This window comes from Diabrotica virgifera, chromosome 9, assembly GCF_917563875.1.
Source record: "Diabrotica virgifera virgifera chromosome 9, PGI_DIABVI_V3a".
Lineage (NCBI taxonomy): Eukaryota > Metazoa > Arthropoda > Insecta > Coleoptera > Chrysomelidae > Diabrotica > Diabrotica virgifera.
In genome coordinates this window covers 150,652,402-150,678,992 of record NC_065451.1, presented here as the reverse complement: position 1 = coordinate 150,678,992, position 26,591 = coordinate 150,652,402, and the positions used below count along the sequence as shown (strand labels likewise).

Genomic DNA, 26,591 nt, shown 5'->3' with positions numbered 1-26,591 from the left:
TATCTAGTATTATTAATATTATTTATAATTTAAACATGTTACAAGTCAGAATTTGGTATTATTTTTTGAGAGTAAATTAATGTAAGACCAAATACTTACGATGTCGGGATAGTATCACAGGTTTTTCCTGGTTTTCCCTTGTGATTTACTATGAGGTCTCTAACGCGAGAATTTTACTGTCGTTGCATTTGGTTGTCTTTTTAAAGACATATCACATGCTATAATTTTTTATGACGGATATTCTTGAGTTGGGGTTAATTTCATGTAATCGAATGAACTATCTTTCAGTAAGTCGTCCCAGGAACGCAACTCATAAATATTGGCAATATCATTTTAAAGTCTTCTACTTTAAAATGTATAATATATATCTGAATTGCCAATATAAATGAGTGAGATTAAATAAATTATTAGAAGAATTTTTTTGCTTAGCAACAACACTTTAGTTTATTTTAGTAATATTTTGTATTTTGACAACGGCACCCGATTTGGGCGTCGAAACGTTAATAAAATTATTTTTTTCATTTTAATTGTGGCTTATTTCCCATATAAATAATTAATCAAGAAAAACAAAAATAAGAATTTATAAGACTGTTATCAGACCTACAGTAACATACGCAAGCGAAACATGGGTGCTCAAAAAGTCAGAAACAGACCTGTTAAAGATGGGAGAGAAAAATGCAAAGAGCAATATATGGAGGTGTGAAAATAGAAGGTCAGTGGAGAAGAAGAACCAATAAAGAATTGGAAGAACTATATCAAGAGCCAACGATTACGACGACGATCAAAGCACAGAGAATACGATACTTGGGGCACATAGAGAGAATGGGAAGTAAACGAATGCCAAAAATGGTACTTTCACGAAGACCAATACAAAAGAGGAGGAAAGGCAGGCCAAGGAAAAGATGGAAGGACAGTGTATATGAAGACTTGAAGAAAAGTAACATTGAGAGATGGAAAGAACTAGCATTGGACAGAAGGAGATGGAGAGAGGTTGTGAAGGAGTGTATAAAAAGACTGAAGTGTATTTAAATAAAATTTATAAGTTAAGTAAGTTATATTAAGTTATTTACTATATTATTTATGTAATCAGAAATGTAAACATTTTAGCCCTAGGCCTACAAGGCCTGTTGCGCTTAATAAATAAATAAATAAATATTGTGTCGCTTCATTTTTAACTTCAAATAATTTCGAAAACTAATGATTCTATCCTTAAGAATTAAGAGTATATTATTTACATAAACAGTATTGTAATATCTAAACATTACACTAAAATAGCATTCAGTCAGTGGCGTAGAATTTGGGAACGGTCAACCAGTCACTTTCCCTTGTCGTACGCCTCTGGTAGTATCCAGATAAGATTTTTAACATAATTTAGTATGGGGTACTGTACATACGCTTTCTGCCAAGTATAATAAGGATACTTCAAATAGTTTTAAAGTAGTGGGTACAAATAGTTTTTAAATATTAATCATATGAATCGTATCATATTATATTTCAAACTAACTGCGCCGTTTCATTTTTAGCTTCAAATATCTCGAAAACTTATTGACTTTATCGTTACCAATGACAAGTATATTATTTTCATAGAAAGTATTGGAGAATCGAAAAAAGCGCTAAAATAGCAATTCTCCTATTTTCCATTCACTATCCCCTGTCGTACGCCTTTGGTAGTAGCTAGAAACGTTTATTTATCATAATTTAGTAGGGTGTATAGTAGCCACACTTTCTGCCAAGTATGATAACGATATTTTAAATAGTTTTAAAGTACTGGGTAAAAATAGTTTTTATAAATAAATAAAAAAGCCTGTAACTTGGTAAGGAGCCACATTTTATCTAAGTGATTTGGGTTAAATTTTAATATTTTGAGTTCTAGAATCTACAACTCAACGATTGGACATTCTTAATGAAACACCCTATATAAAAATTTATTGACATCTTCTGTGTCTATTAACAATTAAGAATTTACACGCACATAAGATATTGTAAATAAAGAATAATTTTTAGTTTTCATATTAGGTTCTTCCACGCTTCTTTTTTAATAAATAAAGATGAGCACAAACTTTTATTCTCTAGAATTTTTATTCAATTTCTAGTCCCCGTAAGTAAATTCCTTGAAAATATGTGTGACCCGACAATAGCGCATCCTTATTACTCAAAATATCTCGTCTATTTCAAATCGATAGGGCTCTCCAAAATGAAATTCTTAATCTGACCGTGTTCCACCAAAGGAGTCGGCAATTCATCGTTATCTATTTTGATCCTAATTTTATTCGTATCTAAAAAAGTACACGGGGCTCTTGACAGATCACCGTTATGAGGACTAGCTATGGGTGTATCCAGCGGAGTATATGGAACGTAAATCCGTAAGACGTCAGGCGAAGGATTCCTCGGAGTAGCTCTAGGGGTCGAGTGACTTGATACACCCCTCTGCAAGCTACTAGTCGCGCCTATGCCCGATCCGGCAGAGCTGGCTCCGCCCACTGAGTTGTCCGACATATTGCTGTGAGTGTCCAAGCTGTTCTCGTGAGCTTGTGAGCGCGTTATGGTAGAGAATACTGATAGGTCGGCCGTTGACGTTACACTGGTATCTGCTAGAGATCTTCTGGAGCCGGTGTGCTCGCAATCCAAGAGGGAACTGGCGTCGTCCATGCTTGGATCGAATGAGAATTTCGAGCCTGAAATAAGAAACAGTTAACAATATACATCAACATTTCATATAGTCTAGGAACCAGAGGGTGGAGTATGCACTTGTATTTTCTCTTGGTACCTTGACGTTTATATTTGTTGGTGCGCAGATTCGATTTTTCGAGAGTACCAGACTAAAACCCCGTTAGATATTTGTTATTAATAATTTAATTGTTTAAAACATTGTATCTCCTAAACTATTAGAGATATTTAATTTTATCAGAATGGAAATTGCCTTTAAAAAAATGGCGTTTGGTACACTTTGATCGAATTGTTAGAGCCGGAGTTCTAACCAATTTCGTGAAAATCAATTGCAAAATAGGCATTCGATGGAGCTATTAAATATCTCTAATAGTTTAAGATTTTCACTAAAATTTGTTATAACTCCGGTTCTCAGTGGCGGATCAAAGGGGGGTGTCACGTGGACATGATCTCCCCCCCCAGGCGAAAATAAATATTAATTCAATAATCCTAAAAAAAGAAAAATCGAGAGCCGTCAAACAAGAAAAAATTTAGGCCCATCCAAAAAATTATTAAAAACCCACTTATCCTAGGGGTGGTAGGACTCGGTGACCTTGCATCAGAGAAAAATAATTAAATCACTCTCAAGATCCATGACCCTCTCAAAAATATTTCTGGATCCGCCACTGCCGATTCTAACAACCGTCCAAGTAATGGAAGAACATAAAAGTGCATACTTAACCTAATACCATTGTTTATATAGTAATAGTTGGTCAACGTAATGAGTAAATTTGTTTGATTCTAATTGAGACAGTCTGTCAGGCGTAACTACGATAAATCCAAAATGCATAGACACCAAGTTGGATACGATCCTATTCATAACACACTAACTCACATAAATATTAAGAAAAATAAATATATCGAGGAATATAATTTACAAATTGAATTATTTATGTCATACTATTATATGTAATATAATGTAGTAAGTAGCAAGACATCATTAGTTCAATTTCTAAATATATTCTTCCATATACATATTTATTTTTCTTAACATGTATGAGAGTTGGTTTGTTATAGCATGAGAGCTGTGAGACATTTTTGAGTAGGTATTTTAGGCAACCTGAAAATTTTTCAGGTGACTCTTCCATGATAGCCTAATAAAAAATGCCGGTCTGGCTGGAGGGTAGCGGTAATTTTCCCCAAAAATTCCCCCCAAAGTTAAAAAAAAAGGGTAAAATTTGTTATTACAAAAAATATCATTGACGTGACTTTAAAGTAAATTTAAATATAAAGATAATAAACAGGCCAGGCGATTTGAGGGGGATTTTAACTCTGCAAGATACTTGCATGGGAGCCCCAGGATTATTTTCAGGGGGTGCATCTGAACTTCAGAAGATTTCATCTTATTAACGAGTATAAAATATACAACTATACTTGCATAGCTATGTAGATTCCTTCCGGACAGGGAGGTGCAATTGTTATTGTGACAGGGTACTTTTTAATATTAAAAATAAATGTTCTAAAAAAGACAGTTTTTTTAGTGGAATTTTCCAAGTGCCATGTGATCAAACAAATTACGCGTGCATATAAATGAAAAGCGCTATAGATAAGCAGCAGTGTGAGAAAGAGCTTATACCGATAGCTGTTTGCGTCCTCTGTTGTAGCTGAGCGAGTCCGTCTGCTCGAGAAAAATCACGTGACCTGGCGATACGCATGTTGTTGTGCCTCGAAAAGTTAGAGTAATTATTCTATATTATAGTTTTTAAGTAACTGTTTCTTAATTAAAGGAAAATAATACGTACTATACAATAGATTTTGCAAATATGATAGAAAAAGACAAATTTATTATTATAAATATATAGGTAGAAAAATATAAAATTATAAACTAAATCAAGTCTGTGTCCGAATTTGGTACTTCTTCTTCAAACTCCTCATCTGAGCTTAAATGTTCATTCTCTTCTTCTTCGTCAGACTCCCCTCGAGACTCGGATTCTTCTTCTGCATGACCTGTAAATAGTTGTAATATGTATTTAGAATTAATTAAAAATTAATTAGTGATTCATTAATTGAGTTGCTACGTATTCTCTGAAAAAGAAAGACTTACCATTGTGGAGATGTGGTGTTATCGAATAATGTAAAAAATATAATGGACACAACACGTAACAAACACGGAAACATTAAGAAAGATGAAAAAGGCAAAAGAAATACTCAACACTACAAAGGAAAGAAAAATGAGCTAAAATAAATATTCATTCTCTTCTTCTTCATCAGACTCCCCTCGAGACTAAGATTCCTCTTCTACCTGATCTGTAAATAGTTGTAATATGTACATATTTAGATTTAATTAAAAATTAATTAGTGAATTATTAATTGAGTTGCTACGTATTCTTACTTATATAACCAATACTTAATACTTTTCCTTATATACCCAATCACATTTTTTATTTCTGAGTATATGACCAAAGTACCTCATTTTTCTTTCGTTCATAGTGTTGAGTATTTCTTTTGCATTTTTTTATCTTTCTTAATGTTTCCGTGTTTGTTACGTGTTGTGTCCATGATATTTTTTACATTATTCGATAACACCACATCTCAACAATGGCAAGTCTTTCTTCAGATGCGCCCGTGATTGTCCATTCTTCGACTCCGTATAAAAAGATGGCGAATACGTAGCAACTCAATTAATTAATCACTAATTAATTTTTAATTACATAATTCTAAATACATATTACAACTATTTACAGATCATGTAGTAGAGGAATCTGAGTCTCAAGGGGAGTGTGACGAAGAAGAAGAGAATGAATACTTAAGCTCAGATGAGGAGTTTGAAGGAAAAGTACAAAATTCGGACACAGAATTAATTTAGTTTTTAGTTTTATACTTTTCTATTATAATAATAAATTTGTCTTTTTCTATCATATTTGCAAAATCTATTCTATAGTTCGTATTATTTTCCTTTAATTAAGAAAAAGTTACTTAAAAAACTATAATAATAATTACTCTAACGTTTCGAGGCCCAACAACATGAGTATCGCCAGGTCACGTGATTTTTCTCGAGCGAACGGACTCGCTTAGCTACAACAGAGGACGCAAACAGCTATCGGCATACGCTCTTTCGCACACTGCTGCTTACCTATAGCGCTTTTCATTTATATGCACGCGTAATTTGTTTGATCACCTGGCAGCTGGAAAATTTCACCAAAAAAACCTGTCTTTTTTAGAATATTTATTTTTAATATTAAAAAATACCCTGTCAAAATAACAATTGCACCTCCCTGTCCGGAAGGAATGTACATAGCTATGCATGTATGGTTTATATTTTATACTCGTTAATAGTATGTACAGATTCAGATCAAATCTTCTGAAGTTCAGATGCATCCACTGAAAATAATCCTGGGGCGCCCATGCAAGTATCTTGCTCTCAAATCGCCTAGCCTGTTTATTTTCTTTATATTTGAATATTTAAATTTACTTTAAAGTTACGTCAATGATATTTTTTGTAATAACAATTTTTACCCTTTTTTAACTTTGGGGGGATTTTTGGGGAAAATAACCGCTACCCTCCAGCCAGACCGGCATTTTTGTATTAGACTGTCATGGAAGAGTCACCTGAAAAATTTTCAGGTTGCCTAAAATACCTACTCAAAAATGTCTCACAGCTCTCGGACCATTATGAATAGGGTCGTATCCAACTTGGTGTCTATGCATTTTGGATTTATTTAACTTACGCTTGACATGGCAATCGTGACAGAAATGCTGGTGACTGTCTCAATTAGAATTAAACAAATTTACTCGTTGCGTTGACCAACTATTACTATATAAACAATGCTAATACTTTTATATAAACACATTTATTTTTGCTCCGAAACATATCATACTTTTTCGTATAATTGTTAAACATTGTTGTAAAGCTATCTTCATTATATTTCTAATAAGTTAATTATTAAACAATTTAGTATTCTCATAGAAATATATTTTTGTGTTCTGATTGGTGTTCATATCTCTTTGTGTGCACAGAAAATATTTACATTATTGTGCGGCTTTGAGCCAGGAATTTTGCTATTAACCAATAATAATTGTCTACATCAACATCACAGTCGTCAAGAAGGACGATGTTTAAAACATAATTATAAAACTGAGCTTTCAACTAATGTGTGTTAATAAATGGGTATCAGAATTTTAATTAATTACGGGACATACATTTTCAGAGAAGTTTAAAACCAAATGCATATCAATATCATGCTTTTGTACAATGAAATTTTTTTCTAACGATTCTGTTATACGCGGTAAATGGATTAATTCCGTTCCAGAGTAGAGCAAATGTTTTTTTGTGGTGAGGTGGGCGAAATGAAGTATTTTCGCTTGAGCTGCGGGACTGTTCCGACTTCCTTTCTTCTGCCTCCTCCTTTTGCCTAGACATAACTCTGTTTTTTCAATGTGCCTCCAGTAAGTTGTTGTTCCATGGTTTTCGTGGTCTTCCCACTTCCTATAGGGGAACCATCTGTCATCGTCTTCACTACTCTATTTGCTGTCATTCGGCTTATGTGGTCGCTCCATTAAATTTTTTGGTTCTTACCCCGTTCTTAAATGTTCTTCACCTTGCATCTCCGTCCTATATCTGTACTTCTAGCTCTGTCCCATAGTGCCTTACCATCCATTTTTATAGGAGGTTTCATCTCTGCTGTTTCTAGCATTATTTTTGTCCACTGTGTGTTTTTACTGCGTATACCATTATTGGTCTGATGACTGTTTTGTAATAGCCTAAGAGCCAGTGAACCCTCCTACTAACGGTCTTCCTGTAAGGCTAGAAATTTGTATAGTGATAATTCATAGCACACCATGGCTAAAAACCATGACCTGGCAGGCATCAGCCCTGCACGTGTATCTACCAGGTGAATCGAAAAGTGCATAGTTTAGAGGTAAAATAAACTTTCTCCTGTAAGGTTTAAATTTAAGTATGTGTTTGAGTAAGTCATTTAGAAGAAATGTGTACAATGACAGGCGATTCTGAAGAGCATAAAACCTTGCCAGGCGAGGGGAAAGATTAGGGGTTTTTCCTAAAATTATTTTTTTTTGCATCGAACAAAATTTTTTTAGGTTTTTTGAATCATTCCAAACAGAAAAGGCCTTTAGTGATTTTTCTCTTAGGTTAATAGTTTTTGTTATATAAGCGATTGAAAATTTTGAAAATTGCGAAATCGACCATGTTTAACCCTAAATCTAACATTTAACTAAAAATTTCAATGTTGCCAAGGTAGGTATATATTCTTTAAACATTGATTGATGAAATCCCAAAGAGTTTTTTGCAATACAGTACCGGAAACCCCTTTGTTTTTTAATCGCTAATCAAGCGGTCGCGACACTGTAGTATAAGTGATGACGTTTGAGTTGGCCTAAATTCATTATCTCGAGAATGGGCAAATTTGAAGAGAAATCCTCAGACAGGTCGATTTTTATTTTTAAATTAGGACTTTTTGGCATATACATAATACTAGTGACGTCATCCATCTGGGCGTGATGACGTAATCGATGATTTTTTTTAAATGAGAATAGGGGCCGTGTGATAGCTCATTTGAAAGGTTATTTAATTCTCTATTCAGTAATATAAACATTAATATAATTATTTGTAAAGGGTGTACAAAAAATTTTTTTTTATTAAATTAAACTTCATTAAATTTGACAAATAGAAGAAAATTTTTTTGTACACCCTGTATAAATAATTATGTTAATGTTTATAGTACTGAATAGAGGATTAAATAACATTTCAGATGAGCTATCACACAACCCCTACTCTTATTTAAAAAAAATCATCGATTACGTCATCACGCCCAGATGGATGACGACGAAAAATTCCTAATTCAAAAATAAAAATCGACCTGTCCGAGGATTTCTTTTGAAATTTGCCCATTCTCGAGATAATGAATTTATGTAAACTCAAACGTCCTGACTTATACTACAGTGGCGCGCCCGCTTGATTAGCAATTAAAAAAACAAACGATATTTTATTGCAAAAAACTCTTGGGAATTTCATCAATTAATGTTTAAAGAATATCTACGTACCTTGGCAACATTGAAATTTTTAGATAAATGTCTGATTTAGGGTTAAAAATGGCCGATTTCGCAATTTTCAAAATTTTTAATCGCTTATATAACAAAAACTGTTAACCGAAGAGAAAAATCACTAAAGACCTTTTCTGTTTGGAATGATTAAAAAAATCTAAAAAAAATTTGTTCGATGCAAAAAAAATAATTTTAGGAAAACCCATAATCTTTCCCCTCGCCTGGCAAGGTTTTATGCACTTTAGAATCGCCTGTCATTGCACACATTTCTTCTAAATGACTTACTCAAACACATACTTAAATTTAAACCTTACAGGAGAAAGTTTATTTTACCCCTAAAATATGCACTTTTCGATTCACCTGGTAGATACACGTGCAGGGCTGATGCCTGCCAGGTCATGGTTTTTAGCCTTGGTGTACCATGAATTATCACTATACAAATTTCTAGCCTTACAGGAAGGCCGTTGGTCGGAGGGTTCACTAGCTCTTAAGCTATAAATTCTGCCTTTGATTTCTTTCCCGATATTTTTAATTCTCAACATTGTTTCATTAAGGCAACCTGCGGCTCTGTTTGCTCTATTCACTTGATATTTCGAGCTTTCCGTAGCTAGATAGTGTGATGCCTAGATATTTAAACTCCATCACCTCTTCTATTATCTGACCCTCCAACTCTAATGTACATATTAGTAGATTTGCTGTTCTAACCATGCATGTTGTCTTTTTTTTTTTTTGGAAATTAACATGTTAAATTTTCTGGGAGTTATATGAAGTTGGTGCAGCATACGTTGTAAATCATCTGCACTTTGAGAGAGAATAAATAATATTCCATCGTCTGCATAGCATAGCAGATTATTTTAAGTTGTTCTACCATTTGGTATTATTTTTTAGTTATTACTTTTAAAATGGGCGATTTTAAAATATTTGCGACGAAGCTTCACCGTTATTGGTGTTTGTTGTAAGTGAAGGTACACAGTTAAGGGAAGAAATCAATATAAGCTTACATGGATTCCTTAAGTACATGGAATATAATTCAACAAGTAGGTACCCTTAAGCGATGTACACTGTAACTTTTTTGTAATTTTTATGATGAATTCCCATTGTCTTTCAATCCAACTCCTTTTAGAAGATTTTGTATTGTATTTCTATTTAAAACTTCTTCATATATTCCGGAGTGTTGTTTCCTGCCTTAAATTCTTTAAGACTTGGCACTTGGAAAAAGGTGTATAGCGATTTCGTGAACTGCTACACAAAATCTGCAGGCTACATCATCGACTAATTTTAGGCCAACATCTCTTTGTTCAGTCAATATTGACGAGCATCTATCTTATTATGAGGATCCTAGTACTCGTTATAAGAAGTCAATATCAATTAAGATCATTATCTATTGTCTATACAGGGTGTTAGTAAATAAGTATGAAAAATTTTAAAGGCTAATTCGACATGAAAAATGATGCCGGTTTGCTCTATAAACATATGTCCGCAAATGCTTCGTTTCCGAGATACGGGGTGTTGAAATTTTTATTTCAAACTGCCAACTTATTTATTGCTCTAAGACCAGTTGAGCTATGAAAATGAAATTTGGTGAGTTTTAGAAGGTAGTTATTTCGCATTTTTTGACATACAATTAAGAATTTTGTATTCATCAGTGGCGCTCCTACGAGTAATGGTCTGAATTTTTTTAAAGAAAAAAATAGTACGCCACTGAGATATTTCGAATTAAAAATTATTTTTAAATTCCACGTCTAATTTGTGATAAAAAACCTTTCTGGCCTTTTTTTCATATGGTGCACCGTTTTTATGCAGAAAAATAGAACATCTTGACGCGTATTTTTCATTTTTTAATTCATTATCAAGAAATATCCAATATAATAAATACTAAACTGGAACAATAACAGAAAATACTACTAATAAGATTTTAACTGGGTGCAGAGCTACAACAAATGTTAAAAATGACCTTACTTAGAGGTTACACAAGAATTTTATATTCATCATTGGCGTGCGTACGGGTAATGGTCTGAATTTTTTTAAGAAAAAAATAGTACGCCACTGAGATATGTCAAACTAAAACTCATTTTTGAATTCCTCGTTCAATTTATGACAAAAAATCTTTCTTGCCTTTTTTTCATACAAGGCGCCGTTTTTATACAAAAAAATAAAACATCTTAACGCTTACAAAGTATACCTCGTCCAATTTACTTACCGTTGCACGTCATCCGCGCCATAGCCTGTGACGCGATACCAACACGAAATATTTAGGCGGTGGGTGTGCTCTTTTTTAGAATCAAAATGATTCTAAAGGGGAACACACCTACCGCCTAGATATTTCGTGTTGGTATCGTGTCACAGGCTATGGCGCGGATGACGTGCAACGGTAAGTAAATTGGACGAGGTATATTTGAGGTAGTTTCCATATGCATAGAAACTTAGTTCAAATACTTTGTAAATGTTAAGATGTTTTATTTTTTTGCAAAAAAACTGCGCCGCATATGAAAAAAAGGAAAGATTTTTGTCGTAAATTAAACCAGAAATTCAAAAATGATTTTTAATTTGACATATCTCAGTGGCGTACTATTTTTCTCTTAAAAAAATTCAGACCATTACCCGTACGCGCGCCAATGATGAATATAAAATTCTTCTGTAACCTCTAAAGGAGGTCATTTTTAACATTTGTTATAGCTCTGCGCCTTGTTAAAATCTCATTAGTAATATTTTCTGTTATTGTTCCAGTTTAGTATTATTATATTGGATATTTCTTGATAATGTATTAAAAAATGAAAAATACGCGTCAAGATGTTTTATTTTTCTGCATAAAAACGGTGCACCATATGAAAAAAAGGCAAGAAAGGTTTTTTATTACAAATTAGACGTGGAATTTAAAAATAATTTTTAATTCGAAATATCTCAGTGGCGTACTATTTTTTTCTTTAAAAAAATTCAGACCATTACCCGTAGGCGCGCCACTGATGGATACAAAATTCTTAATTGTATGTCAAAAAACGCGAAATAACTACCTTCTAAAATTCATTAAATTTCATTTTCATAGCTCAACTGGTCTTAGAGCAATAAATAAATTGGCAGTTTGAAATAAAAATTTCAACACCCCGTATCTCGGAAACTAAGCATTTGCGGACATATGTTTATAGAGCAAACCGGCATTATTTTTTCTTATAGAATTAGCCCTTAAAATGTTTCATACTTATTTACTAACACCCGTATGTATGTCGAATGTATTACACCGTGTTTGTTTCATCCTGTATTTTACTATTAAGTACCAATGATCTGTGTTTCTTTCCATTTATAACTTCTTCTCGGTCCTTAACCTGATGCAGGTATCACATGACTACCATGAAGCTATTATCTTTAGTTTATAACTTATCTGCCTCTTTATTGGAATTCAATCTGTTTTAGAAGGGTAACAAAGATATCTTCTATTATATAATTTATTTTGTTTTATTTGTTGGGCAACTCAACTCTTTACACTCAATATTTCAAGTCAATTTAACATAAATTTCCACTTAAAAGATATTTGGAAAATTTTTCTAATATTTACAGTTTCCTTTGTTGTTCATCGCTACAGCATTTGATATATATTTCTTGCATATTAGGACATTTTACAAAAAAAAAAGAATTTTGTGAGAATTATATTATTATGTTCCATGACCCAATGATAATTATAAAGTAAATCTGATAGAATTGATTTTTATCAATCTAGTAAACAAGGGTTGTGTGTTTTATTAATAAGTGCAAAAAAAGACTGTACAGTGAAAATTAAGTTATTTAGTTATTTCAAAGCAAGAATAAATGTGTTAAATATATACAAAAAGAATCAAGTTGAAAGCGGAAAATATTGGTATACTGGTGATCTACAAAACATATATGCAAAAATTAAAATAAATTTGTTAAATAATTATTGACAAGATGCAATAAAAAAAATTTAAAATATCCAGGCTATTTTATACAAGTAGGTACGTATATTAAATATTTTGTATAATATATTTTTTGATACTTGGCAACTAGATCACCAGTTATTTTGCCAATGAAACAAATTGTTAGAAAGACATAGGCTATGTTAGATGGATGCATTTTTTGTGCAATATTCAAGAGAATTAATTTGACGATTGCTGTAATTCTGATATGTTTGTTTTTGTATAGTACAATTTCCTTCTTTACTTTGACAAGTCTAAAACAAAAAACTTAATGCAAGTGCAATGATAAAGACTGAAATGAATGTATCATATCCCCATATGAAAATTATTTCAAACTTTAAAATATAAGAATACCTATCCGCAAAAATATATTTAGAACTGACAGTGGCTCTCATAGTGACAGTAATGCTCTTATTAACTACATCAATTACATAGGTTTACAAAAAAAAAATGTTGGACTATTTGATGAAACCATATGACTAGCGGGTTTTTGGGGTCGCTGATCACGAATCCGGGGTCCTCTGACCTCTATCACGTCAGGTGATAATAATAATTAGAATTATTATTATTACTATTACATTAAGATTTATTTTAGACTATTTTTATTTTAACTCATTCATAAAAATTATAGAAATAAATAATCAACTTAACTTTATTCAAGATAAAATTATAAATAGATATTAAAAAAATATTATTATAAATAATCAAATCAAGATAAATCGACAATCGCTCTGAAAAAGTATATTAGGGAGTTTTTGGGGTTGCTGATCACGAATCCGGGGTTCGCTGACCTCTCTCACGTCTAGCTCAGGGTTATTTCAAGGTCAACAAGCTCACAATCACTCTGAAAAAGTATATTAGGGGGTTTTTGGAGTCGCTGATCACAAAACTGGGGTCCGTTGAGCTCTACCACTTCACGTAAAGGTCATTTCAAGGTCAAATGTGTTTTGTGGATTTGTCCTGATTTGACCTTGAAATGACCTTTTGACGTGGTAGAGCTCAACGATCCCCAGTATTGTGTTTAGTGACCCCAAATACCCCCTGCTATACTTTTTCAGAGCGATTGTGAAGATTTATCTTGATTTGACCTCGAAATGACCTTGAGCTAGACGTGAGAGAGGTCAGCTGACCCCGGATTCGTGATCAGCGACCCCAAAAACCCCCTAATATACTTTTCCAGAGCGATTGTCGATTTATCATGATTTGACCTTGAAATGACCTTTACCTGACGTGATAGAGGTCAGCGGACCCCGGATTCGTGATCAGCGATCCCAAAAACCACCTAGTCATATGGTTTCGTCAAATAGTCCAACACTTTTTTTTGTAAACCTGTGTTATTAATCATTTTTGTTGACAAAGATCCAAAAAAATATAACTGCGATTCAGATCATTTGTGTACAATGAATATAAGAAGCTGAAGAACATAAAAAAGTATGAATAGCCATTGCTAAAATGATGAATGATTCAAGGAAACGTCTGCGGCAACCAAATATAAAAAACATGAAGAATAACACGAAAAAAAAAAAGATCAGTCATTGCTAAATTTACTTGCAACGTTTGTGCCAACCAATGGCCTTGAATCTCTTCGCTGCAATAATATTAAAAATATGAAGCTTATTTTTAAAAGTTTTTTACTCTTTTTTGATTGGAAATATATACAGGGTGTTTCACCTAGATCGTACATTAGACCTATCTCTGAAAATGACTGGATTTGAGATCAGAACATTTGCAATTTCGTCTGCATATCTGATGTTCGATAACGTCTAGCTTCCCAAAACAAGTTGTTTGGAGATTAATAAAACTGTTTAACTGAATGTAACTTTCTTCGCAAATCCACACGTTCTGAAAGGAATTTGGATCCTCGTACACCATGGGCAAAAATCGTGCACAATATTCAATCCTCAGATACCTATCTTTCTCCGTCAATTGTTGTCCAACCTGTATAGAGTACGGAAATCCACTTATATTTTTAAAGAGCTGTCGAAGTGGCGTATTCGCTCCGTGCATGAATGACACGACACTTATCGTAGTCGCCTGAAATTTTTGGCGAACACAATTTGACGTTAAACATAAGATACACATATGACATATTTGACGTTAATATGTAATACTTATTTACCATTTTTGATCAAAGTTTTACAAACAATCAGTGTGTTCGCGGAGACAGTCAGGGTCTAGTCAACGACAAGTGGGTCATGCGCACTTTAATATAATACACTCGCGATCATAAAAAGCGGGTCACTCGATGAGTTATTCAAGTTAGATGTCTCGAATTTTCCAAATCTGTTGTCCGATTTGAGTGATTTTTTTAGTATGTTATAGCCTTATTCTTTAGCAATATCGCTATAATAATATTGTTGCTAGACCGGTAAATTGTCATTGTATACCGGGTGTAACAATCATACTGTGTTTATTCCTAAAAGTTCGGAACTCCCTGTGGAATTTTTTAGCATAGATAAAATATTGAAATTAAAACTAAATTGTAGCCTTAGGCTCTCTTAACATTTTCTTTTTTGATTTATTTGTTTATGTTGGATAATAAAAAAAGTTAAGCACGTTAATAACTAGCCAGGTTCTTCATCAATACAGGGTGTTTCTAAATAAGTGCGACAAACTTTAAGGGGTAATTCTGTATGAAAAAATAATGACAATTTGCTTATGTCCGCAAATGCTTCGTTTCCGAGATACGGGATGTTAAAATTTTTCTTAGAAACTGACGATTTATTAATTGCTCTAAAACCAATAGAGATATGCAAATGAAATTTGGTATGTTTTAAGAGGCAGTTATTGTGGATTTTTTGACATACAATTAATAATTCTATATTCACCATTGGCGTCCATACAGTTATAAACATTTTAGATACATCCCGTATGCACGCCAATGGTGAATATAAAATTCTTAATTGTATGTCAAAAATGCGCCATAACTACCTCTTAACATCTACCAAATTTCATTTGCATATCTCAACCGGTTTTAGAGCAATAAATAAATCGTCAGTTGGTAAGAAAAATTTCAACATCCCGTATCTCGAAACCGAAGAATTTGCGGTCATACGTTTATAAAGCAAACGGTCATTATTTCTTCATGCAGAATTGCCCCTTAAAGTTTGTTGCACTTATTTAGAAACACCCTGTATTGATGAAAAACATGGTTAGTTGTTAAGGTGCCTAACTTTTTTATTATCCAACATAAACAAATAAATCAAAAAAGAAAGTGTTAAGAAAGCCTAAGGCTACAATCGAGTTTTAATTTCAATATTTTATCTATGCTAAAACATTCCACGGGGTGTTTAGAACTTTGAGGAATAAATACAGTATGATTGTTACACCCTGTATACATGATAATTTACCTGTCTAGCAACAATATTATTATGGGGATATTGTTAAAGAATAAGGCTATAACATACTAAAAAATCACTCAAATCGGACAACAGGTTTAGAAAATTCGAGAAATCTAACTTGAATAACTCATCGAGTGACCCGCTTTTTATGATCGCGAATGTATAAATAATACCGTTGATAGATAAATATACAAGGTATATTTTTACTATTAATTATTATTTTTAACTAATTAATAGTATACCGGTATATTTATCAATAAACGATAATACATTAAATACAAATAATATGGAATTAAAGTGCGCATGCGTTGTCGTGGACTAAAAGTAACCGACAGGGTCCGCGAACGAACATAATGACACTGAGATTACAAAAGTTCCGACAAAATTGTCATATTTCGCCGATACGAACGCCGTGGCATTGTTTCGGGTGTCAGTTGTCTCTCGAAGACTTCACTTTGGTGACGTCAAGACCTGATGGAGAATACGTCCATGATTTTCGATTGTCGATACAGTTACTAGTGAGTTACTAGTAAACAGTTACTAGAGGTCACTAGTGACAGGAATATAAGAACAGAGACCACAACACATGTAACAAAAGCGGCAAGAGTAAGTGGTTGCCTCCGAGAAACCATATGGAGAAACAAATATCTGACCACGGAAAGCAAAATAAAAGTATACAAGACAACAATCAGACACCTATCCTAACATATGCAGCGGAGACAAGGACCGATACAAGAAAGACGAAACAACAAATCAACAATATCGAAATGAAAGTATTAACCTTTAACTACCCGCGCATCAAGTTATAACATAATTACACGCGTGGCGTACTTTGTACGCCACAAGAAAATACACTTAAAAACAGCGGATTTGTTTAATTTTTTTTTAAATACACTTAGTTGTTTGTTATAAACCTTATCCGGCATCAATGAATACTTGGAGTTCCTTTTCAGTAAGGCAATTGGGATTTATAACTGGAATCATGGAATAACTGGATTCCATGATAAATAAAATTACTAATAAAAAATTTTTTTAAATGTGATTTTTTACAGGAGAAAAAGTATTGTTTTTTTTAACATATTTAAATATTTAATACAGTTTTATATATTTTAACCTTTAACTACCCGCGCATCAAGTTATAACATAATTACACGCGTGGCGTACTTTGTACGCCACAAGAAAATACACTTAAAAACAGCGGATTTGTTTAATGTTTTTTGAAAAAATACACTTAGTTGTTTGTTATAAACCTTATTCGGCATCAGTGAATACTTGGAGTTCCTTTTCAGTAAGCCAATTGGGATTTATAACTGGAATCATGGAATAACTGGATTCCATGATAAATAAAATTACTAATAAAATATTTTTTTAAATGTGATTTTTTACAGGAGAAAAAGTATTGTTTACAAAGAAAAATATATTTTTTGCCATAATGACTAAAAAACAATTAAAATATGTACTTATATTACGACTTATAGTAATATAATCCTGGGGTATATTGTCCACCACCGGAAACAACATATAATAAAATGTAAATTACGATCTTTCCAGAACGCCGATTATAACGAAACTAAAACCAAATTGTAAAGCACATTCCAGTGATAGGTTAGAAAAATAAGCAAGGTCAAAAATTAAATTTTTAAATATATTTCCAGTAGAATTCTTATATCTGGCGTACAAAGTACGCCAGCGCGTGTAGTTAAAGGTTAAGATCAATAGCGGGCATATCATTAAGGGAGAGACAAAGCAACAGAAGTATACGCGAACAATGCAAAATTCAAAATATTGACAGGTGGATAAAAACAAGAAAAACAACTGTAAACCGAATGAGACTAGATAGATTAGCAAACATGTGTAAAAACAACATGCCGTACAACAGAAGACCCGTTGGAAGGCCGCCGAAAAGGTGGAAAGACAATGTACAGTCAACAACACCTGAAACAGAATAAAAGGCAGACAAACAGGAGGAATCCTAGTCGCACGAAGAAGAAGAAACAGTTACTAGCATATCATACCTTCTCTATCGTTAAGAGTATTACTACTCGTTCGAAGAAATTTTGTAACGACAGACATCATAACTGTGTTGCATGGTGTCAGCTTATTAAAGTGTTTACAATATTGTTCCGCGTCTAACTTTAAACTTATTATGACCCGTCTTGATAACCATTTCCGTCACTTCATAACACTTTTTGCTCTGTCGCAGGACCCATTGTTACTTCCTTAGAGGATGGAAAATTTTATACCTCCCCTAAGGAAGGTATAAAATTTTCCATCCTCTAAGGTTACTTCCAACCATACAGCACCACGTTCCTTAGACAACTAACAATACATCATGGAGAAACAACAACATGCCGACCCAAAAACATGATTGTACAGGCTGCGCGAAAACCAGTACTATTCGCGGTGTGCAAGTACTTGGAAGGGATACGCGAAACGATCGTGCGCGAATAGCGGAGAAATATTGTAACTTTCTTAAATAATTCATATTGTCAACTGAAATTGTCAAATTGACGTACATTTCATACCTATTGTCATTTAAGAAGAAAAATTATATATTGCTTCACAATATTGATATGATATGCAATTATTATATAAAGGTAAATTTAATTAATTGTATTTTGCTTGCAATACTGCATTTTAATAACTAATTTTATTTACTACATACAATTGTTTACGTTTGAATAACACAACCTAAATCTTATTTTTTCATCTTATTATTTTTTTTGGACTATGGCCTTGACAATTATCCAGTAAAGTCGCGTTTACACGATGGCAATTCGCGAGACAATTGTCATTGGACAATTGTCATCACGTGTTGCGGATTGTCGGAGGCCAGTCCAGTTGAAAGAGAAGATGTTTACACGGGCCCATGATGTTTAGTTGGCCCCGTGTAAACATCTTCTCTTTCAACTGGACTGGCCTCCGACAATCTGCAACCACGTGATGACAATTGTCCAATGACAATTGTCTCGCCAATTGCCATCGTGTAAACGCGACTTAACCAGGACCATATAATTGGCCAATATAATTAAAAGTGCGAATAAAAGTTCAGAGCGTAGAAATAGGTGTCGCTTTTCCGAACTTGCACGGTCCCAATACCCTATTCCACGAATATACGACTGTGTTGGATTATTTCGACAACGAATATTTTATTGTGCAAAATATGAAGAACGAAAATAAATTGCAAATTACATTGCTGTTTATTGGAATAGTTATTAGAGCCATTTACTTTCGTACTTCTTATGTTGCACACTGAAATAATCGTTGTCGCGATAATCCAAAACAGTCGTATGTTGGTGGAATGAACATATACAGGGTGTAACGAAAATACAGGTCATAAATTTAATCACATATTCTGGGACCAAAAATAGTTCGATTGAACCTAACTTACCTTAGTACAAATTTGCACATAAAAAAAGTTACAGCCCTTTGAAATTACAAAATGAAAATCGATTTTTTCGAATATATCGAAAACTATTAGAGATTTTTTATTGAAAATGGACATGTGGCATTCTTATGGCATTAGTATCTTAAGAAAAATTTATAGTGAAATTTAGACACCCCATAAAAATTTTATGGGGGTTTTGTTCCTTTAAACCCCCCCAAACTTTTGTGTACGTTCCAATTTAATTATTATTGTAGTACCATTAGTTAAACACATTATTTTAAAAACTTTTTTGCCTCTTAGTACTTTTTCGAAAACTCAGTTTTTATCGAGATATTTTGAATAATTTTCAAATCCACCACATATTTGTATATGGTACGATGATGGAGACTTAGTAATAATAGGAAAATTTATTTATGATTTACATGTTTAGGTATATTTTGAACCATATTAAAAAAGAAGCCACATCTCGATAAAAGGTGCCTTGTAGAAAAAATACAAAGAAGCAAAAAAGTTTTAAAAACACTGTGTTTAACTAATGGTATCGCAGTAATAGTTTAATTTGAACGGACACAACCATTTGGGGGGTTTAAAGGAACAACACCCCCATAAAATCTTTATGTAAACATATTAAAAAAGTAGCCGCAAATCGATAAAAACTGCCTTATCGAAAAAATACCAAGAGCCAAAAAATTTTTAAAAATATTGAATTTAACTAATGGTATCACAATAATAATTTAATTGGAACGTACACAAAAGTTTGGGGGGTTTAAGGGAACAAAACCCCCTTAAAATTTTTATGGGGTGCACAAATTTCACTATAATTTTTCTTTAAGATATTCCTGCCATAAGAATACCACATGTCTATTTTCAATAAAAAATCTCTAAGAGTTTTTGATATATTCGAAAAAATCGATTTTTATTTTGTAACTTCAAAGGGCTGTAACTTTTTTTATATGCATATTTGTACTAAGGTAAGTTAGGTTCGCTCGAACTATTTTTGGTCCCAGAATATGCGGTTTAATTTATGACCTGTATTTTTGTTACACCCTGTATATTGTTGCGCATACCGTAGTTTTTTTAAAAAGAATATCTCAAAAAATATATAAAGCTTTTTATATTGTACCTTACAAAATCTGTCCAAAGTTAATCTTAACTTATACCTACCTGGTATCTAAAAATACAATAGTCTATAGTCTATGGGGAGTTCCATTAAAAATACCAAAGTTGATAGCGACTTTCAGTTTTACTAAAAGTGATAGCGAACTGTAATGGTAGGGGAGCCCAAGCGGGGATTTTTGCAGTTACTCGAGCGCGTCAGAAAATCACATGGGGACAAACCTTGTACCCTGTAAATGTACCCCTACCATATATGGACTCTTAATACACGGGACTTCGTTAAGGGGGTCCGAAAAAAAAACCATTCCTTAGAAAAACTCGAGATCGTCAGATTAAGATAAGGTACGTTAAGTGCATTCAGAACAGTGAAAGAACTCACGGAGAGGGGTAGGGGTAACTATAAAATTATAAATAGGAACATCATCCATATTTTGGCGAAATGAACATCAGGTCAAAAAACTGAAAAATACATGTTCAATATTTTTTAAAAATCAATCGAATGACATCACACACGACACCCACAGAGCTGGGGCGGGGGTTACTTTAAAATCTTAAATAGGAGCTCCCATTGCAAATTTGAATTCCTTACGTAAAATTAAGTAACTTTTATTCGAGACATTTTTTCGAATTATAGATAGATGGCGCTATAATCGGAAAAAACTTTTGTTGGAAATGGAAAATTAAATTAAAAAATGGAAAGTCCACACTAAGGAACACGACTTCTTTTTTGGTTTTAGGACCTAATCTTCATAACCCAATAGGTCCCCATAACACTCGAGTAACTACAAATTTAGCATACTTGCCTCCCCTACTATTGGGACTGTGCAAGTTCGGAAAAGCGACACCAGCATAGGGATTACGAACACTCGATACGAATCGTATCCGCCATGTTTTCCCATAGCGCCTTACGGGAAAACATGGCGGATACGATTCGTATCGAGTGTTCGTAATCCTACCCCTGGTTTCATAGCTCGGGAACATTTTTCGCACTTTTAATTATATTGGCCAATCATATTGGTCCTGGTTACTGAACAATTGTCAAGGCCATAGCCCAAAAAAATTAGAAGAAGAAAAAGTAATATTAAGGTTATGTTATTAAAAGGTAAACAATTGTATGTAGTAAATAAAATTAATTATTAAAATGCACTACTACAAGCAAAATACAATTAATTAAATTTACTTTTATATTAATAATTGCATAATCAATATTGTGGAGCAACATATAATTTTTCTTCTTCATTGACAGTAGATATGAAATACAGGGTGCGCCAAACCTCTGGTCTTCTTTGATTACGGCTAAACTATGAGATATACAAAAAAATATTTATAACAAAACTAATGTGTATCAAAGAGGTCTATAATTTAAAATTATTTTCAATTATACAGGGTGAGTCAGAACGACGGTATGAACCAAAGTTGTATTTTTTTAAATGGAACACCCTGTATATTAAATCATTTTTGAATATATTATTTAAAAATATGAAAAATTTGTATAAGGTCTTATAGGCCTAAAGTTAATAATTTTCAAAATATTTACATTTTTATTGAGAAAAATGGTAATATTTATAGGGTTGTGGATTATGTTTCCAAGGAAATAAAAATTTAGGTGATAGGTCAAAGTTTTTAAAATATAGTGTTATTTTTAAATAATTTAATATTTTTTACTTTTAGCCATAAAATATACAGTGTGATCACTATTTGCAAATACAAAATTTTCTCATTTTTTTTATATGGGACACCCTGTATATTAGTTTTGCGTTTGGTAGTAAATATTACAACCTTTCTTTTGGTATGAGGTTGTATGTACCTAGCATGTTTCGTTTTGTAGATATTTAAAAAAAAACTATAAATTTTACGTTTTTGCGGATTTTTTATTTAAAATTTTTTTTGCAAAAAAAATAATTATAATCTGGTTTTAGAAACATACACTAAAATATAAAATATGAAAATAAAAACGTAATTAAAGATTAAAATAAATCGTATGCTAGTACAATTCAATTGAATTTAATAACTTTAAATTATTTTACAAAAAATATTTTACCTTATTAATGAATACATAAATTAGTTACTAAATTAAATAAACAACCAAATTTTAAATCAATCGTAGTAATTCTTCTACCGCAGCAACTTTCCTGTACCAAATTAATTGTTAGTTATATTGTATTTACGAGTAAGATCAGTTAATAACTTTTTAATTTACCTACATCTTGAGAACGTATAAAGTATGCTTTTAAACAAATGAACGTTATGGAAGTATATTAAGAAGTAAATAGTATCTATGTACCTACTCGTGTCACAAAAGCTGGTAATAATTTCTAATGGTTTCGCCCAAAACAAATGTCATATCCAAAAAATTTTCGGTTAAAAAATTAAAATTTAAAATATAAAAAATTGTTACAAAAATTTCAACTACAAAAGTATTACCAGTTTTTGTGACACCAGTAAATACTATTTATATTAATAAATAATTTGGATGATACATTTAACATTCATTTGTTTCAAAGCATACTTTATAATAATTTTTATATTCTCAAGATGTATGTAAGTAAATTTAAAAGGTAAATTAAAAGTTTAACTAAATACAATTTAACTAACAATTAATTTGGTACAGGAAAGTTGCTGTAGTAGAAAAATTACTACGGTTGAGTTAAAATTTGGCTGTTTATTTAATTTAGTAACTAATTTATGCATTCATTAATATGGTAAAATATTTTTTGTAAAATAATTTAAAGTTATTAAATTCGATTGAATTGTACTAGCATACGATTTATTTTAATCTTTAATTACGTTTTTATTTTCTTATTTTATATTTTAGTGTATGTTTCTAAAACCAGATTATAATTATTTTTTTTTGCAAAAAAATTTTTAAATAAAAAATCCGCAAACACATAAAATCTATAGTTTTTTAAAAATATCTACAAAACGAAGCAAGCTAGGTACATACAACCTTATATCAAAAGAAAGGTTGTAATATTTACTACAAAACGCAAAACTAATATACAGGGTGTCCCATTTAAAAAAAATGAGAAAATTTTGTATTTGCAAATAGTGATCACACTGTATATTTTATGGCTAAAAGTAAAAAATATTAAATTATTTAAAAATAACACTATATTTTAAAAACTTTGACCTATCAAATAAATTTTTATTTCCTTGGAAACATAATCCACAACCCTATAAATATTACCATTTTTCTCAATAAAAATGTAAATATTTCGAAAATTATTAACTTTAGGCCCATAAGACCTTATACAAATTTTTCATATTTTTAAATAATATATTCAAAATGATTTAATATACAGGGTGTTCCATTTAAAAAAATACAACTTTGGTTCATACCGTCGTTCTGACTCACCCTGCATAATTGAAAATAATTTTAAATTATAGACCTCTTTGATACACATTAGTTTTGTTATAAACATTTTTTTGTATATCTCATAGTTTAGCCGTAATCAAAGAAGACCAGAGGTTTGGCGCACCCTGTATACGTCAATTTGACAATTTCAATTGACAATATGAATTATTTAAGAAAGTTGCAATATTTCTCCGCTATTCGCGCACGATCGTTTCTCGTGTCCCCTCCAAGTACTTGCACACGGCGAATAAATACTTCAGACGTTTACATAGTCATGTGAAAATGCATATTTTCGAATTTCAAATCAGCTTATGCCCATCTGATTACTATAAGTCTAACATCTACGGTCTACGTGAAACATCCCTATTTACATTACATAGTAGGGTGGTGCGAAAAAAGTCAAGTTGATGATTCAGTGTCGCTATAGTGCGAAAAAGTTGCGATTGGTAATTATAAGAAAAACAAAAAAATAATTATTCAAATCGGACTTTATCTTCCGATTCCGCAACGGACCTAAAGATTATGAAAAAAATGAAATTTTACCTTTTTTTTTCAAATTTTTTTATTTATCTCCGTGTACGTTTTATTTATCCCCGTGTACGTTTTATTTATCGCTATAGTAAAATTTATTTACAGTTTGAATGGTTAAGTAATAAAAAAATAGTTTTACACATTTAACGAAAATCTTCCTAGTCAATCAAAATCATTAAAAATTGAAATTTTTGATGATTTTGATATATTAAAAATCATTTAGTTATTTCATTTTTCTGTTACATTGTGAAGCTCTTTGCTTATTTAGATATTATATGACAACATTTAAACAACCCAGAACCCAAAACGAAGGGGTCGTTGTGTGCATACCCACCCTTCTCTCCAATCAACCAATGAGTGTTTGTTTCTTAAAATACATATTTACATTATGTACATTTCCTTTTCATCTATTTGTGTCCAGCTCTTAAACGTCAACTTTGTATTGTGATTTCTTCGTAAAATCCGGCATGGACCTTAAAAGTGTTGTCCTGATGAATCCATCTCTTGATTGGGGCTCACTTACATTCGCATTAGACGATGTTTTCGTGACCAACTTTAGGCACCGCTCGTCAGCTTGCGTGTGGCATGGATAGTTTTGTACATCCCAGTCTGGCATGTTGCCTGATGTAATGCAGAAACTTATATCTTCATTTGAAACTCTTCACAAAACTGGTGGAGAAGATAGTTTTGTAATATTCCAGTCCATTATTTCAGTGAAGTCCTGTGCTTGAAAGTTTAAATTAGGAGGGATGAAATTTCTAATACTTTTGCCCTTGGCTTTAGTCTGTCCGACTTTTAACACTCTCCTTAGACCTAATGTGTCTAATGTGTTTCCTTTTTCCCTACTACTTGAAATTTTGAAGAACAGGACTAAACTAAAATAATACACTGGAATGTTGCAAAACTATCTTCTCCATCACTCCCTCGAAGAGTTTCAAATGAAGATATAACTTCTTACATTACATCGGGCGACATAACAGACTGGAATGTACAAAACTATCCCTGCCACACGCAAGTTGACGAGTGGTGCCTAAAGTTGGTCGCGGAAGCATCGTCTAATACTAATGTGGACCCCAATCAAGAGATGGATTCATCAGGACAACACTTAAATCAAGGTACATGCTGCCAGATTTTACCAAGAAATCACAATACAAAGTTGGCGTTTAAGAGCTGGACACAGAGATGAAAAAGAAATGTACCGGGTGTCCCAATAAGAATGGCTCTCGGCCATATCTCAGGAACCGTTTATAGTACAGCTTTGGGAAAAAATTTTTATAACAAAAGTTGCCTTGAGAAAAGCCTGGAAATTATTTTCATATTTGTAAGTCCACCGCTAGAGGGCGTAATTGAATATCAAAAATTTAAAAATCAAAATTTTACAAAATTTACGTAATGAAAGGGCACTGAAAATCCGATCATCGTATTCTTCGCAAAATTCTGCGAATATTTGATTTCACAAGTGTAACTCTACCTTTGCAAATAAGAGGTGGGGGTGAGTGGAAACCTTGTTATGAAAAATGGCTGTAAGTCCGGTTCTGCTTAATCGATTTTTGCAAACTTGGTCTCGTTGAAAACAGATCTTTTTCGTTAATGTAAAAGTTATAATTACGAAACAGCCTAGTAAGTAATATGCCAGCTAGGGGGCGCTATTTTATGTTTTTCAGAAATCTAGTTTTCTTTGGAAAATATTAAATACAAGTATGCACTTTTAACCCTGTATTACAAAATTAGACCAAATTATCAACAGAATATCGAAAACCGCATGTCGATACCTTGTTTCTATCTCAAGATATCTTAAGAAACGTGTAAATTGTAAACAAACTGATAATGTCACCGGTGAACAAAGTTAAGGAAATCAAAGTGAAAATAGGTAGTGTGCTATGGAAACAAATTAGAGCGGGGCACTTACGGAGTGCCAATAGAAGTGAATATTTCTCATAGATTCAATTATATTCGGTTCGATTCAATTCGATTCCATTTAATTAGATTAAATTTTATTTATTATAATTATGCTTATAATTTAATATATTTAAAATCTACCCAATTTAATACATAATATATATGGTTTGTCAAACGTAGGAAAGAGTTTGAAAATCTTACAATCGCCGAAATTTTTAAACTTTTTGCTACGTTTGACAAACTGTACTAGTGATTTTACCCATTAATTTTAGAATTAACAAACTTTCAAAAGAAGTTTTACTTTGAATTTGATAGTGAATTTAATTATT

General features: G+C 32.3%; 1 protein-coding gene across 2 annotated transcripts in view; it reads right to left on the bottom strand.

The window, feature by feature from the left end:
• Positions 1-644: 644 nt before the first annotated feature.
• LOC114343671 (USP6 N-terminal-like protein) overlaps positions 645-26,591 on the bottom strand; it is a gene marked incomplete in the record, with an annotated part of 143,926 nt that continues 117,979 nt past the window's right edge. For both annotated transcript variants that reach the window (XM_050661831.1, XM_050661830.1), the window contains 1 exon segment: positions 645-2,675. In XM_050661831.1, coding sequence (XP_050517788.1) covers positions 2,167-2,675 — 509 coding nt within the window.